This window comes from Candoia aspera, chromosome 2, assembly GCF_035149785.1.
Source record: "Candoia aspera isolate rCanAsp1 chromosome 2, rCanAsp1.hap2, whole genome shotgun sequence".
In the NCBI taxonomy this organism is placed as follows: Eukaryota; Metazoa; Chordata; class Lepidosauria; order Squamata; family Boidae; genus Candoia; species Candoia aspera.
The window spans coordinates 16,847,412-16,863,796 of NC_086154.1; the positions used below are offsets into that span (position 1 = coordinate 16,847,412).

General features: G+C 45.4%; 1 protein-coding gene across 1 annotated transcript; it reads left to right on the forward strand.

The window, feature by feature from the left end:
- Positions 1–1,164: 1,164 nt before the first annotated feature.
- Positions 1,165–15,182, forward strand: LOC134488965 (cholinesterase-like). The gene is made up of 4 exons (XM_063291339.1): positions 1,165–1,378; positions 7,111–8,587; positions 11,902–12,065; positions 13,106–15,182. Exons 2-4 carry the CDS (start codon positions 7,122–7,124, stop codon positions 13,132–13,134), a joined length of 1,659 nt encoding a protein of 552 aa, XP_063147409.1. The 5' UTR covers positions 1,165–1,378; positions 7,111–7,121; the 3' UTR covers positions 13,135–15,182.
- Positions 15,183–16,385: the final 1,203 nt, after the last annotated feature.

Sequence of the window (16,385 nt, forward strand, 5' to 3'; positions counted from 1 at the left end):
CCATTCTTGCTTCCACCCTACTGACCAACTTCTTCAACCACTGCTTTTTGTCCTTTATACTTCTCGGCCCTCTCTTTTTCAGAATCCCATCAACTTATCCAACTAAGACTTCCTTGGTCCTTCTCTTCCTCTCAAAGCATCCAGTCTTCTTTTATATGTTTGTAAGCACTGGCACCCTTAGTCCCAATATTGACCCAACTCATGCACAATTGATATATGCAGAATGCAGGCTTATTGAAGGCAAGTGCACAAAACAGAAGAAAAGCTGCGATAGGAAAGTTCCCGCCTGAAGTCACTCATTCCAGTGCCCAACACCCCCCTTTCTGTCTCTTTCTCACCCTGCTCTAATGGTCAGCAATACCAGCCACAGATGTCTCTGGCAGCACAGCCTTGACTCCCCCCTTTTAGCCCAAACAGCAGTAATTCACACTCCTTGCAATTCCCCCCTCCCTTCTTCCTTCTTGACCCATTGGCTCATCCATGCAGATGAGCACAATCAGACGATTCAGCAATCATTTGATTGTGGAGTCTGGCAATATTTGTTCTGCAATTTGACCCCCGTTCCTATGACCAAACTACCACAAGTTTCAGATTTTAAAACATAGCTTGGAGGTACAAAAATTAACCCCGCCGCACCATTCACATTTCTAATTTATTTACTTTTTTATGTAACCAAGGGGTTTTTTAATGTAATTAAGCATACCATGGGATTCCATAGAAGCCAAAGTCCACATTGGTGAATAATCAGAGAATGTTTACTGAAGGAATCCAAGGTTAGTAAATAGACTTTTTATCTCTGAACTGTTGGACAGGGCAGAATCTGATTTTGGCAGGTTGATTGTGAAAGCGGAACAAGATTCTGTTCTTCACAGAAAAAATAATGAGAATGTGCAGAACGACAGCTATGTGGTAAGAGAATCAGAATCAGGTCTTTGAGTTTGCTGTTAGATGGAACTCTCATAAACATCTTACAGTGACCTCCAGGGTGATTATAATGTACTCTATTTGGACTGTCTTTTGAAGGTGATGTAGAAGACATCCTGATCTATATTCATGGAGATGGGGTGTCCTGGTCTCTGTGTACCGGCCTGCCTTCCACTGAAGCCTGGTCTGGGTGATTTAGTGGCTCTGGAAAGCAGCAGCTTGGCTTGTTAGGGAGAGTTTTCTTTGCGGATACACACACAAGAATGAAGCTTGAAGGGGAGGAGAGCAAACAGAAGGAGGAGGCAGAAGAGCAAACAAGGGCACAACAGGTTCCTTCTCTGACACACACTCTGGCGGGAGAGCACAGAGGAGCAAACTGAAGAACATCTTACTTTCTTGGGCCCACAGAACACCAGCTAATCTCTAGTCCCAGCAAGCGCCAATGAGAAAGCAGGTATGATACGACACAACTGAGTACGTTCTAATTATTGACAGGTTGGAGTTCAAGATAGGAATGCCATTGGGAGATGAAGGCATGGAAAGAACAGGGGTGTTATTCTTCTAGGTTTGTGTTTGGTCAACCTTGTCATTAGACAGAATGGGGTTAGCTCCTCAGACAGCAAGGATCTGGGGATTTGGCAGCAGTGACAGCCATCTGGCTATTTGTTCTGGGTGTACCATATGGTCCTTAAACGGTTACTCTGCCTAATGAATCATGCTACCTCAGGTAGAGGACATTATCTTCTCAGGTGCTCTCCGAGGTTGGTTGTTGGCTTGCAGACGCTTCATTACCCAACTAGGTAACATCATCCGTGCTAGCATTGGTGATGTTACCTAGTTGGGTCTACAAGCCAACAAGGACTCCACGGTTCAACCCTGAGCTACAGATATTCTCTGCTATCGGGACTATTTTCTCAATCCTGGTGTTTTACCAGCATTGAAGAGAGGTGGTAGGGAAAGAGAGAGCAGAAGTGCTTAGTCTTAGCCCTTGTTTTCTTACCCCTTCTTCTGAAAAATTTCTTCTACCTAGTAAAAAGAGCACTTACCTGGAACGTTTGCTGGTTTAACAAATGGGTGGTGAAGAACTGAAAGACTGCCCTTCATAATCTGTTTGAGCTCATGGGGGCAAATTAATGGGCAACAGTAATGCAGGAAGAGCCAGCAGAATATCACATGTATACACAGTTTCCCTGGCATCATTGAAATATCTGGATATTCCAGAACGCTTGCATTATGTTTACACAACGGGATGGATTAGGAGGGATAACGAGAAGGAAAACCAAACCTCTAGCAAGTTCTGTGAAAGAAATTTTCATCCAGTCCAGAACCAGTAGAAGAGACTTATATAGGGCAAGCAAAAAGATAATAAGACACAAAGTGTTAAAAACAGTTTGGGGATCCTTAGTCACAGATGGAATCTCCTTTTAGTGGGACAGATATTTACCCTTGACAGAAGTAAAGTATGGGTCTTAGAATGCTATGAGAATAGGACAGATTTAGAGAAGGCAGACTGAAGAATTAGTAAGAGGGAGAACCCACATTTTTAAGCAACCACACTTTGTTTGCCAGAGTTTATTTGCTTGTTGTTTATTCGTTTAGTCGCTTCCGACTCTTCGTGACTTCATGGACCAGCCCACGCCAGAGCTTCCTGTCGGTTGTCAACACCCCCAGCTCCCCCAGGGATGAGTCCGTCACCTCTAGAATATCATACATCCATCTTGCCCTTGGTCGGCCCCTCTTCCTTTTGCCCTCCACTCTCCCTAGCATCAGCATCTTCTCCAGGGTGTCCTGTCTTCTCATTATGTGGCCAAAGTAGTTCAGTTTTGCCTTGAATATCATTCCCTCAAGTGAGCAGTCTGGCTTGATTTCCTGGAGGATGGACTGGTTGGATCTTCGTGCAGTCCAAGGCACTCTCAGAATTTTCCTCCAACACCACAGTTCCAAAGCATCGATCTTCTTTCGCTCAGCCTTCCTTATGGTCCAGCTCTCGCAGCCATATGTTACTACAGGGAACACCATTGCTTTAACTATGCGGGCCTTTGTTGTCAGTGTGATGTCTCTGCTCTTAACTATTTTATCGAGATTTGTCATTGCTCTTCTCCCAGGATTAAGCGTCTTCTGATTTCCTGACTGCAGTCAGCATCTGCAGTAATCTTTGCACCTAGGAATACAAAGTCTTTCACTGCTTCTACATTTTCTCCCTCTATTTGCCAGTTATCAATCAAGCTGGTTGCCATAATCTTGGTTTTTTTGAGGTTTAGCTGCAAACCAGCTTTTGCACTTTCTTCTTTCACCTTCATCATAAGGCTCCTCAGTTCCTCTTCGCTTTCAGCCATCAAAGTGGTATCATCTGCATATCTGAGATTGTTAATGTTTCTTCCAGAGATTTTAACTCCAGCCTTGGATTCCTCAAGCCCAGCTTGTCGCATGATGTGTTCTGCATACAAGTTGAATAGGTAGGGGGAGAGTATACAGCCCTGCCGTACTCCTTTCCCAATCTTAAACCAGTCCGTTGTTCCGTGGTCTGTTCTTACTGTTGCTACTTGGTCGTTATACAGATTCTTCAGGAGGCATACAAGATGACTTGGTATCCCCATACCACTAAGAACTTGCCACAATTTGTTATGGTCCACACAGTCAAAGGCTTTAGAATAGTCAATAAAACAGAAATAGATGTTTTTCTGAAACTCCCTGGCTTTTTCCATTATCCAGCGGATATTGGCAATTTGGTCTCTAGTTCCTCTGCCTTTCCTAAACCCAGCTTGTACATCTGGCAATTCTCGCTCCATGAACTGCTGAAGTCTACCTTGCAGGATCTTGAGCATTACCTCACTGGCATGTGAAATGAGTGCCACTGTTCGATAGTTTGAACATTCTTTAGTGTTTCCCTTTTTTGGTATGGGGATATAAGTTGATTTTTTCCAATCTGATGGCCATTTTTGTGTTTTCCAAATTTGCTGGCATATAGCATGCATTACCTTGACAGCATCATCTTTCAAGATTTTGAACAGTTCAGCTGGGATGCCGTCGTCTCCTGCTGCCTTGTTATTAGCAATGCTTCTTAAGGCCCACTCAACCTCACTCTTCAGGATGTCTGGCTCTAGCTCACTGACCACACCGTCAAAGCTATCCCCGATATTGTTATATTTCCTATACAGGTCTTCTGTATATTCTTGCCATGTTTTCGTGATCTCTTCTTCTTCTGTTAGGTCCTTGCCATCTTTGTTTTTGATCATGCCCATTTTTGCCTGGAATTTACCTCCAATGTTTCTAATTTTCTGGAAGAGGTCTCTTGTCCTTCCTATTCTATTGCCTTCTTCCACTTCCGCGCATTGCTTGTTTAAAAATAATTCCTTATCTCTTCTGGCTAACCTCTGGAATTTTGCATTTAATTGGGCATATCTCCCGCTATCACTGTTGCCTTTTGCTTTCCTTCTTTCTTGGGCTACTTCTAGTGTCTCAGCAGACAGCCATTTTGCCTTCTTGGTTTTCTCTTTCTTTGGGATGTATTTTGTTGCCGCCTCCTGAACAACGCTGCCAACTTCTGTCCAGAGTTCTTCCGGGACCCTATCTACCAAGTCCAGTCCCTTAAATCTATTCTTCACCTCCACTGCATATTCCTTAGGAATATTAGTGAGCTCATATCTAGCTGATCTGTGGGTCTTCCCTAATCTCTTTAGTCTGATCCTAAATTGTGCAAGAAGAAGTTCGTGATCTGAACTACAGTCAGCTCCAGGCCTTGTTTTTACTGACTGTACAGATGTCCGCCAGCTTTGGCTGCAAAGGATGTAGTCAATCTGATTTCGGTGTTGTCCATCTGGTGAAGTCCATGTATAAAGCGGTCTCTTAGGTTGTTGGAAGAGAGTGTTCGTTATACAGAGTGAATTGTCTTGGCAAAATTCTATCAGCCTATGTCCTGCTTCGTTTTGTTCTCCCAGGCCATGCTTACCTGTAATTCCAGGTGTCATTTGACTGCCCACCTTAGCATTCCAGTCTCCCGTTATGAAAATAACATCTCTTTTAGGCGTGTTGTCCAGTAGGTGCTGCAGATCCTCATAGAACTGCTCTACTTCAGCTTCTTCAGCATTTGTGGTTGGGGCGTATATTTGGATCACTGTGATGTTAGATGGCTTGCCCTGAATTCGAATTGAGATCATTCTGTCATTTTTTGGGTTGTATCCAAGCACTGCTTTAGCCATTTTACTATTAATTATGAAGGCTACTCCATTTCTTCTGTGGTCCTCTTGTCCACAGTAGTAGATCTGGTGGTCATTTGACGTGAAGTGGCCCATTCCAGTCCATTTCAGTTCACTGACGCCCAGAATGTCTATCTTTAATCTTGACATCTCACCAATAACCACATCCAATTTGCCCTGGCTCATAGATCGTACATTCCAGGTTCCAATGGTGTGTTGATCCTTAGAACATCGTATTCGCTGTTCACCACCAGCACCGTTGGCCGCTAGCCGTCCTTTCGGCTTTGAGCTAGCTGCGTCATCACGTCTGGGGCTAGTTGAACTCATCCTCTGTTCCTCCCCAGTAGCATTTTGACCATCTTCCGACTTGGGGGTCTCATCTTCCGATGGTATACTGACATATCTTGTACTGATGGTTGTACTGATCCATTTAGTTTTCACGGCAAGAATACTGGGGTGGGTTGCCATTACCTTCCCCAGGGATCGCATTTAGTCTGACCTCTCTGTCATGACCTTCCTGTCTTGGGTGGCCCTTCACGGTTTAGCTCATGGCATCATTGAGGTGCTCAAGCTCCAGCACCACGACAAGGTAACGATCCTTTGCTGAAGGTTTATTTGCTACTGAGGGTGAATAACTTGATTGGATGTTGGCAGGCTGAAAATGTCAACTGGAAAGTTGACATTCGGATGCCTCTGACAAGCTAATCTTTACAGTAACGTTGTCAAAGAACCTTTTGTCTTCTTCTTTTCCCAACTCCCTATTTCTTTAACTCTTCCTGATATTTGAGTTTCTTGAACTTTCATACAAAGGAGCCACAGACTCCCCACTCCCTCCCTCTGACTGTAAGTTCAGGATATCTCAGAATTTTATTTAGTTATTTATTTATTTATTTATTTATTTATTTATTTATTTATTTGCTCGAGTTATATAGCCATCCTTCTCACTTTTATGTGACTCTAGGTGGCTTATAATAAACCAAACAAAAACACAAAATACACAATAGAAAACAAAAATAAAAACACATAGCATCTGGGCATGATCTCTAACCTAGCATCCATACAATCAGGAGACAGGCTCTAACCCACGCCCAGGGCCACAGGCTCAAGCACAAAGCCAAGTTCTCAAGGCCTGATGAAAGGCCAACAGGGACAAGGCCAATCTGATCTCAGGGGGAATGATGTTCCAAAGGGCGGGTACCATGGCAGAGAAGGGACTCCTTCTAGGCCCTGCCAGCTGACACTCCCTAGCCCGGGGCATGCCCTTCCTGTCAGATCAAATAGGACTGGTAGAAACAATTGGAGGGAGATGGTCCTGTAAGCAACCTGGTCCCAAGCTATGAAGGGCTTTCAAGATGACAACCAGCACCTTGAATTGCACCAGAAGCACACCAGAAACCAATGCAGTTCTCAGAGCAGTGGTGTCACATATGCTGAGTAACTGTCACCAGTAACTGCTTGCGCCACCATATTTTACACCAGTCAAAGCTTCCAAATACTCTTCAAGGGCAGCCCCACGTAAAGTGCATTGCAATAGTCCAATCTGGAGATCACAAGGGCATGAGTGCCTGTGAGCAGAGCCCCCCAGTCCAGGTATGGGGTCAACTGACGCACAGCCCTAAGGTGTGCAAAGGCCCTCCTAGCCACTACTGCCGTGTGCTCTTTGAGCAGGAGCTGTGAGTACAGGGTGATCCCCAGATTGTGCATCAGGTCTTTCTGGGGCAGTGCCACTCCATCCAGAACCAAAGACGGAAGGCCCCCAGAACCAGGAGGTCCAAAAACCCAGAACCACTCAGTCTTGCTTGGGTTGAGCTGAATTGCATCAAGACCAATTTAAGCTTTCCAATATGTATGTGTATGTGTATGTATATACACACACACACACACGTATATATATATATTTAAATGAATTCATATATTCATATATTCAAACTATGTTGCATTATACCATAGTTATATCCATCCAATCATTTTGTATTTCTGACTCTTTCAGCTATAGCCACTATGCTTCATTTCTTCTGTTCACGTTTGGGCCTTTTCTTCTTCCTCTCACTGATTTGCAAATGTACTTCCAAAAACGACACTCTGGTAGTCACCAGCAGCGGCCCTATTAAAGGCAAAGAAATATTGACTGGATCCGGTCCTGTGGCTGCCTATCTGGGCATCCCCTATGCCGAACCCCCAGTGAAGAAACTCCGTTTCCAAAAGCCCGTTCCGCATCAGCCATGGAGTGAGGTATTGGAGGCCACCAGCTTTGGCAATTCTTGTCCCCAGACCTATGTTTCGGGCCTTCCTGATAAAGACATCTGGGTTGCCAATACACCTCTTTCAGAGGACTGTCTCTTTCTTAACATCTGGGTGCCCCACCCACGACCCTCAGCACCGGTGGCTGTCCTTGTATGGTTCCAAGGTATGGGCTTTATCACTGGCACAGCCTCTCTAGATATCTACGATGGAGCGATCTTCTCTGCTACTGAGAATATCATAGTGGCTTCCATGAATTATCGCTTGGGGGCTCTGGGGTTCTTATATTTGCCGCCATATGCCCCAGGAAACATGGGCTTGTGGGACCAACATTTGGCCCTGAAGTGGCTGAAGGAGAACATAGATGTCTTTGGTGGTGATCCAGCCCGGCTGACTCTTGTCGGGCAAAGTGCAGGAGCAGCTTTAGTGGGTTGCCATCTCCTCTCCCCTCTGAGCCAGCCCCATTTTGCCCATGCTGTGCTTCAGAGTGGCGTTCCCAATGCCATTTGGCCCTGGAAGACCCCCCAAGAGGCCCAGAGAGATGCAATAATGGTCAGCAAGGAAGTGGGATGTGCTGAAGATGATCACAGTGCTGTGGTGAGCTGCCTAGAGAAGATAGACATTGGGCACAAGAACTTTTCTCTTCTGACCACCATCAACTCATTAACCACAGATGGTGATTTCCTCCCAGATGAAGTCCCAAAGCTGCTGGAGACCGCAATTCTTCAGGGAAAACCAATTCTTACTGGTATCACAGCTGATGAAGGGTCTAGTTTTGTACTGCTTATGTATTCGAGTACAAAAACAAATGGTGGGATATTAACGTGGCAGCAGTTTCTCTATGGCGTGATGGGAACTATGCAAAGGGGAACCAAAAACGATGTTGCAGAGTCCGTAGCCCTGAAATTCAGTGAAGTTAGTCACGGGCCATACCAATACCGTTTGGCATTTTCTCAGTATTTTCGAGATTATTTCTTTGTGTGTCCCTTGGCTGAATTTGCTGCAAAGATCAGAAAAGCTGGGAAGCCAGTATATGTATATTCCTTCAGTCACCACCCTTCTGGCTCTGTATGGCCTGAATGGGTAGGGACACCCCATGGAGCAGAGATACCTTATGTGTTTGGGACCATGGTGTCAGCTTTACAAACAAACCGATCGATCACAGAGGCTGAGGAAGCACTGAGCCGCCAGATGATGAGATTCTGGGCAGAGTTTGCCAGAAGTGGGTAAGGAATTGCCTGTTCCATCCCATAAAACACAGTCTTTGCTCGTCCGTTTCATGAACGATACTCTTGATTTTGGGCAGTCATGAATCTGATTAACCTTAATGGTATGGGGGTTCACTTCCCACCACTTCCCCATTTTCCAGATAGTCCGAACTATTTAATGTATTTATTTATCAAGTTTTTATCACTGCCCATCTCCCCCACATGAGGGACCCTGGGCGGTTCGCAATAAAAACAATTTAAAATTTCAATAAAATCATAAATACTACCAATAATCAGTCAGCATAAAATGCCATAAAGGCCAAGTCACGGTGGATCTAATTCAAACCATAAGGGAATAAAACCCGTCCCTGCAGATCTAGGGAATCAGCCAGTCCCAAGAATGGCTCTTCCCCTCCCTATTCCAGGCAAGGCGGCAAAACCAGGTCTTCAGCTGTTTTCTGAAGTCCAGGAGGGAGGGGGCTAACCTCACTTCCGGGGGAAGGATGTTCCAAAGGGCGGGTGCTGCTGCAGAGAAGGCCCGCCTCCTGGACCCCGCCAGATGGAGTTCTCTTGCAGACGGGGTCCGCAGCATGCCCTCTCTGCATGATCGGGTGGGATGGGCTGATGTAATGGGGGTGAGATGGTCCCTCAGGTAACCTGGCCCCATGCCATGTAGGGCTTTAAAGGTGATAATCAATACCTTGAATTGGACCCGGAAGCAAACTGGCAACCAATGCAACTCGCGCAGTTAAAGGTGTTACGTGTGCTGATCTTGGAGCACTCATCACTGTTCATGCAGCCGCATTTTGGACCAACCGAAGCTTCCGGATACTCTTCAACGGTAGCCCCATGTAGAGTGCATTGCAGTAGTCTATATGGGAGATGACCAGGGTGTGAGTGACCATTCGAAGGGCCTCTCGCTCCAGGAAGGGGTGTAACTGGAGCACAACACGCAGCTGTGCAAAGGCCCTTCTGGCCATGACTGCCACCTGCTCTTCGAGCAGAAATCGTGAGTCCAAGAGGACCCCCAAGTTACACACTGAGTCTGTCTGGGGCAATGCAACCCCATCCAGAACTAAAGATGGCAAATTCCTAGGAGCTGAGGGGCCGTTAACCCACAGCCACTCCGTCTTACCAGGGTTCAGCTGAAGCCTGTTGTTCCCCATCCAGACCCCCACAGCCCCCAGGCACCTGGAAAGGGCAGCCAGAGCATCACTTACTTCCCCTGGGATGGAGATGTATAACTGAGTATCGTCAGCATATTGATGATACCTCATCCCATGGGGACGATGATCTCACCCAGCGGTTTCATGTAGATGTTAAATAGGAGGGGAGAGAGTACTGAACCCTGCGGCACCCCACAGAGGAGGGGCCATGGGCCTGACCTCTCCTCCCCTACTAACACCGACTGGGACCAGCCCTGGAGAAAGGAGGTGAACCAGCGCAAAACCACACCACCCACCCCCAACTCTCTGAGCCGACCCAACAGGATACCATGGTTGATGGCATCGAAGGCTGCTGAGAGGTCAAAGAGAGCTAGGATGGGTGCACTGCCACCATCCCGCTCCCGCCAGAGATCATCCATAAGTGTGACCAATGCCGTTTCCATTCCATATCCGGGCCTGAAACCTGCCTGAAAGGGGTCTAGATAATCCGCTTCCTCCAGGATCCTCCGGAGCTGCAATGCCACCACCCTCTCAACCACCTTCCCCATGAAGGGGAGGTGGGAGACTGGATGAAAATTATCCAATATAGTAGGGTCCAGTGATGGTTTCTTGAGGAGGGGGTGCACCATACATAAGCAATACAAAACTTGGGGGTCCTTAAAGGCCGCTGGAAACACCCCCTCCTGCAAGGATCTATTTACCATCGACTGGACGCAACCACACGTCACCTCCCAAGCTGCCTTCACCAGCCAGGAGGGACATGGATCCCACCTTTATTATTTTTATAAATACCTCAAGGCAGCAAACATTCCTAATACTCCTTCCTCCTTCTATTTTCCCCACAACAGCAACCCTGTGAGGTGGGTTGGGCTGAGAGAGAGGGACTGGCCCAAGGTCACCCAGCTAGCTTTTGTGGGGACTAGAACTCACAGACTCCTGGTTTCTAGCCCGTTGCCTTAACCACTAGACCAAACTATACAATTGCATCAAATAATTCAAAGTCTGGGTCCAAGAGCACCATTTAGTAACATAGCCATCTATCTAAAGATAGTTTTACAGGGTCAGAGTTAGGGAAAGGTTTTCTCAGAAGCTGGCTATTGCTGATATTTTCCATGGAGTGCCATTACAGGTAGTCCTCATGACCATTTAACGACAGTCCTAAGTTACGACAGCCTCAGAGTGGGTGCTTTCACAGCCTGTAAAGCAATTCTGAGTGTCGCAAAATGTTGCACCACCTCCCACAGTCACATGATCGCATTTTGGGTGCTTGGCAAATGGCTCGCATTTATGACTGGGTGCAGTATCCTGAGGTCAGGTGATCGTGTTTTGCAATGCTTTTGCCATTTTCTGGCAAAAAATGCCCATTAGGGAAGTTGGATTTGCTTAACGACCATGGTGATTTGCTTAATAGCTGCTGTAAAAATGGTCGTAAAATCAGGTCTGGTCACATGGTGACTCGACTTATGACTGCGACTTAATAATGGAAATTCCGGTCCCAACTCTGATTGTAAGTCGAGGACTACCTGTAATATTTTTCCCACTGTAGCATTCCAGGCAGCACCCAGCATCTGAGTCTTGCAACTATTTATATTTCCCATTTCCCATTACTATTGTGTCAGTTGTATTGTGAAAAGTCAAAATGGTAGCAACATATCGCTGCGGTTCCAATAGCAGCAGCAGTCAACCGTAAGAACATGGGAGTCTGGCAGTGGGAGGCAGTGCCCACTGCTCGATCAGGAAATGCGCGTGACGGTACTTCCTGACCATCTCTGACTAGAATTGCCCCCAAATCTTGGCATGGCTGTTTCCTAATAGCCTGTAATGGGGGAAAGGTAGTGATCCATTATGGTAATGTTTGGAGGAGTGATCAGGAAAAATGGGAGTAAAGGCTGTGGTGAACAAGGCAGCTGTGTAGTATGACACTCATGCCTGATGGTTCTTGGCAATAGAAGTACCAACTGTGTGGATACCATCTTGTAGAAGGAAGGAAGGAAGGAAGGAAGGAAGGAAGGAAGGAAGGAAGGAAGGAAGGAAGGAAGGAAGGAAGGAAGGAAGGAAGGAAGGCAGGCCCTTGAGAATTGAAAATAGTCATTTGATATGGACTCCAGTACCTGTAATTCTAATAGGCAAGGGATTGTTTGTATAATTTCTTAACTGCCCTTGTAGGAATCCAACGAGGTCGAGGTCAGATGAGGTGCGATGGCCACTGTACAATGCCACAGAGCAGAACTTCTTTCACATCAGCACAGGAGCACCCCAGCTCAAACAGCTATCCCCTGCCCCACTCTGTGATTTCCTGGCTACGCTTCCTGTGAATGCCACACAGTCAGGTGAGTAGAGGTCTTTGGGGAAGAGTAAGTAAATCATCTCACTCCAGCTGAGCTCAACTCAGTCTTCAGTAGTAATTGCCTTCTTCCAGAAGGGTTTTGCAACTTTCCATCCAACCTACAGGCCAGATATTTCCTAGTGGTCTCTCCTCAAGTATTGTCCAGGGTTCCAGGTTCAATCCTGCTTAGTTTATCAAGGCCAGTTGCCCCTTAAGGGGGCTTGGGAAAGAGTGCAGGCAAATAATACAGGAAATGGGGACCTGAAGCTCCTAGTGGTCTTATGGAGGTGCTAGAGCACCATGACAATAAGAAAGAGGAGGAGCATCTTCATTGTGAGGGTATTGTAAGAAAAATGGCTAGCATAGTATAATATGTGCCAGAGAAATGGTCTAATAACCAGTGTGCTGTACAGGTAGTCCTCACTTAACAACCATTCATTTAGTGACAGTTTGGACTTACGACAGTGCTGAAAGAACTGACTTATGACCGGTCCTCACAGTTACAACTGTTGTAGCGTTCCTGCGGTCACGTGATCACCATTTGGGCGCTTGGCAACCAGTTTTCATTTATGACCGTCGCAGTGTCCCTTAGTCACGTGATTGCCATTTTTGACCTTCCCAGCCGGCTTCTGGCAAGCAAAATCAATGGGGAACCCCATGATTTGCTTAATGACCATGTGGTACACTTAACACCTGCTGTGACACTTTTATTCACTCTAATATCTCGGCAGGACCTCCCAGTTTATTCAGTAATATCTCTCTGAATTTATCCCTTCTGTAAATGCTACTTACCATATTGATATTTGCCCCCTGCCCCTTTTTGCCCCACATTAGAGACCAGAATACTTTTGCTATGAGGCAAGTAGCAGCTGGCAATAATATAAAGGTTAACCAATCCTGCTAGCAAGTTTCTATGGATGTATTTTAATTAAAAACACAATTTGGTCATTGAACCAATCTAATCTGTTGTATGAAGTATTATTTGGCCCTCTGGCTTTTAAGTTAGTTTCTTTTACTTTTCCCTTGCTTTTTTTCCATTGGCAGAGAAATCCTCAGAACACACGGACTCGTGAATTGGGGAGGGAAAGAAGTGAAGAGTCAAACCAAGAAGATGGAAAGTGGAATGTGAAAGAAAGAATACAAGTTGAATCAAGATATGAGCGCGATTTAGCTGTCCTATGGAAAGGGCTAAAATCCTATGAAGGACAGGGGGGTAATTGGCCAGCTTGAGTTCAACAGGAACCCCTGAGTGAACCCAGTTTGCAATGGTGGTGGGTGTCTGTCAGTCCCCCTCTTAGCACCCCAGCACATGCCACGCCAGCTCCACCTTAGACTGTGTGTCTTTAGTGGCATAGTCTGAGGGGGATAGGCTAGCTGTATTTAGCTAAGGGTGCAACTACATTCATGTAATTTTAGAGGAATAGTCACTGGGCTTTGGGCATCTTAAAGAATAGCTCATATATTCTTTCTTTATTCGTTCAATCGTGTCTGATTCTTGGAGACTGCCTGGACAAGTCCCTGCAGTTTTCTTGGCAAGGTTTTTCATAAGTGGCTTGCCATTGCCTCCTTCCTAGGGCTGAGAGGGAGGGACTGGCCCAAGGTCACCCAGCTGGCTTTGTACCTAAGGCGGAACTAAAACTCAGTCTCCTGGTTTCTAGCCTGGTGCCTTAACCCAGTGTTTCTCGACCTTGCCAACTTTAAGAAGCCAAGTTCCTGTCTGTTGCTTCCCTGCAAGCCAAAGATCCAGAAAGTCACGACAGCTGGATGTCCCATATGAATGTGCCATTGGTCAAAGCCTGTAGAGCAGTGTTTCTCAGCCTTGGCAACTTTAAGATGGGTGGACTTCAACTCCCAGAATTCTGAGAGTTGCATTCCACGCATCTTAAAGTTGCTAAGGCTGAGAAACACTGCCTTAACCATTACACCAAACTGGCTCTCAACTGGCTTTTTTTATATGAAGGGAAATCCTAATTAATCAGGATTCCCATCTCCTGAAAGGGATCTTATGCTATATATGTATACAGCCTCTTTAGAGTGAGGCCAATTAAAAATGGGAGGCAGATGGGGAGTGTGAGTTTGGTTTTCACCAGCAGAGTATAAGTATGGCTAGCTTGTGCTTTTGGGGCAGCTTCACATCTAAATCACATGGGAAGGAAACACATAATAGCTCTAAAGCTGTGGGCCACTGTTATGAATGCCATTGCACCCTAGAGCTCAGCTGGACAATCCCATTTCCCCATCATCTCCCTTACATCTTAATGCTTTCCATATCATCCTCATCCTCATCATCGTCACCAACGATAACAAAAGTGCATGCTAAAATTAAAATTAAATAAGCTGCATATCAATCTTTTTTTCTGTGAAATCTTTTTAAAACTATATAGAAATCAAAAGATTTATTAGTAACCTGTTAATTATAATGTAATAACCACAAATACACATTACTTTCCATACTATAATTTATCTCTCAATAGTTAATAGGGGCCCATTCCGCTATCAATCTGGAAAGTTTTGTCTATTATCTCTTCGCTGGCTCTGTGATGTTTAAAAATTGTATTAACTACCACATCTTACCTATTCATATATCTTTGCAAAATGCAACTTTGTCCAGATTCCTAATTGAAGTAAATGAAAGATCCTTAGTCATTTTATCTATGGAACATTTATTGGTAGTCAAATGCTTGCCTTTTTGCAATGAAACTCAAGTTAATGTCTAGCTTTTCTCCCTGAAGGAATCTTAATGTGACTGACTTAAGACAAATTACTGGAAAATTTGAACTATAATCCACCATGACACGTACAGGCACCAACAGACCGGTCTTGGCACCCATCTAACTTTTCTACATTACCAACAAAATAATTTTAAGACTAAAAACCTGCTAAGCAAAGTGCCACCTCTGAATATTGATTTTATTTATCAAGAAGAGGTCCCAAAACAAATATAGTAAGTGGTTGTAGCCCAAGATAATTTTTTGGAAGTACTGCAGAAAAGGAAGAAAGTCCAAGATAAACAGGAAACTTCTGAATATATTGGTGCTTAGTGATTGGCTATGACTTCATTGACACTATTTTTATAAGTGGGAATCTGTTCTCCAAAACTGACATTGGGTAAGAGTAACTATAATCTAACGGGACGCGGTGGCGCTGCGGGTTAAACCGCTGAGCTGCCAATCGGAAGGTTGGCGGTTCAAAACCGCGCGGCGGGGTGAGCTCCCGTTGCTAGTCCCAGCTCCTGCTCACCTAGCAGTTCGAAAACATGCAAATGTGAGTAGATCAATAGGTACCGCTTCGGCGGGAAGGTAACGGCGTTCCGTGTCGTCATGCTGGCCACATGACCCGGAAGTGTCTCCGGACAACGCCGGCTCTAAGGCTTAGAAACGGAGATGAGCACCGCCCCCTAGAGTCGGACACGACTGGACTTTACGTCAAGGGAAACCTTTACCTTTACCTTTAACTATAATCTGCTTTCCAAAATCCAGGGGTATTCAATCAGGGTAAAAAAGATGGAAAACCTTACTATTAGTCATTTATTTCATATTAGTCATTCATATCAGACTCTGCACAAGGGAATATTTTATAATTGGATTCTTTCTTATTTTAAATCAAGAATGTTGTTGCTAAGATAGAGCACAACCATTGGGAGGGTGAATTACATTAATATACATGGTTGAATACATTTCAATAGATAAGCCAGTATATCTTCTATTAAGGGGGTGTCATGTCCCTCGTTCCAATGTTAACGGTGCATCGTAACGTTTCGCATGTCATTTTGCTGATGCGTGTTTTGTTTGGGAAGGGAGGAGGATTCTGTCTCCTGGGCTTGTTATCTGTATGCAGCTGGATTGGAATGTGTTTGGGTTATTTCGTGTGTTCAAGGTTTCCTTCCCAGGACATCAGCAGAAACTGTTACCGGCACCTGGGGTGGGGAGTTTGCAACGGCGGGGCGAGGGGAGGGATTGCGTTTGATCCGAGGGTTTTTAGTTTGTATTTGGCGCGCTTTTGCTCATTCTCAGCTTTCTCTGTATTTGCATACTATTCTTTAATAAATCAGATATCATTAAGTTCCTGCTTGTGAGTCTGAGTCTATTAGGGTAGGCAATCCTTACATAAAGCTGAGAATCCCAAAAAATTTACTGTTAGCCCCTTTCCAGATTTATCTTGTGAGGGAGAAGTGCTAGCGATGAGCAAACCAAACCCCCAAACCACGGAAAGCGAGGAATCGAGTGAGGGGGAACCCGACTCCACGGTGATAAGAACAGAGAGGGTCCCTACTCGGGAGCTCTCGGAAATTCCGGAGATGTCGAGCTCCAGCCTGGGAGAAGAG

What these genes read in the sequence shown, in the direction of transcription:
- LOC134488965 (XM_063291339.1), top strand. Translation starts at nt 7,122, where the DNA reads ATGCTTCATTTCTTCTGTTCACGTTTGGGCCTTTTCTTCTTCCTCTCA. An exon ending in GCAGAGTTTGCCAGAAGTGG is followed by an intron (nt 8,588 to 11,901) that starts GTAAGGAATTGC and finishes CTGCCCTTGTAG; the next exon opens with GAATCCAACGAGGTCGAGGT. An exon ending in TGTGAATGCCACACAGTCAG is followed by an intron (nt 12,066 to 13,105) that starts GTGAGTAGAGGT and finishes TTCCATTGGCAG; the next exon opens with AGAAATCCTCAGAACACACG.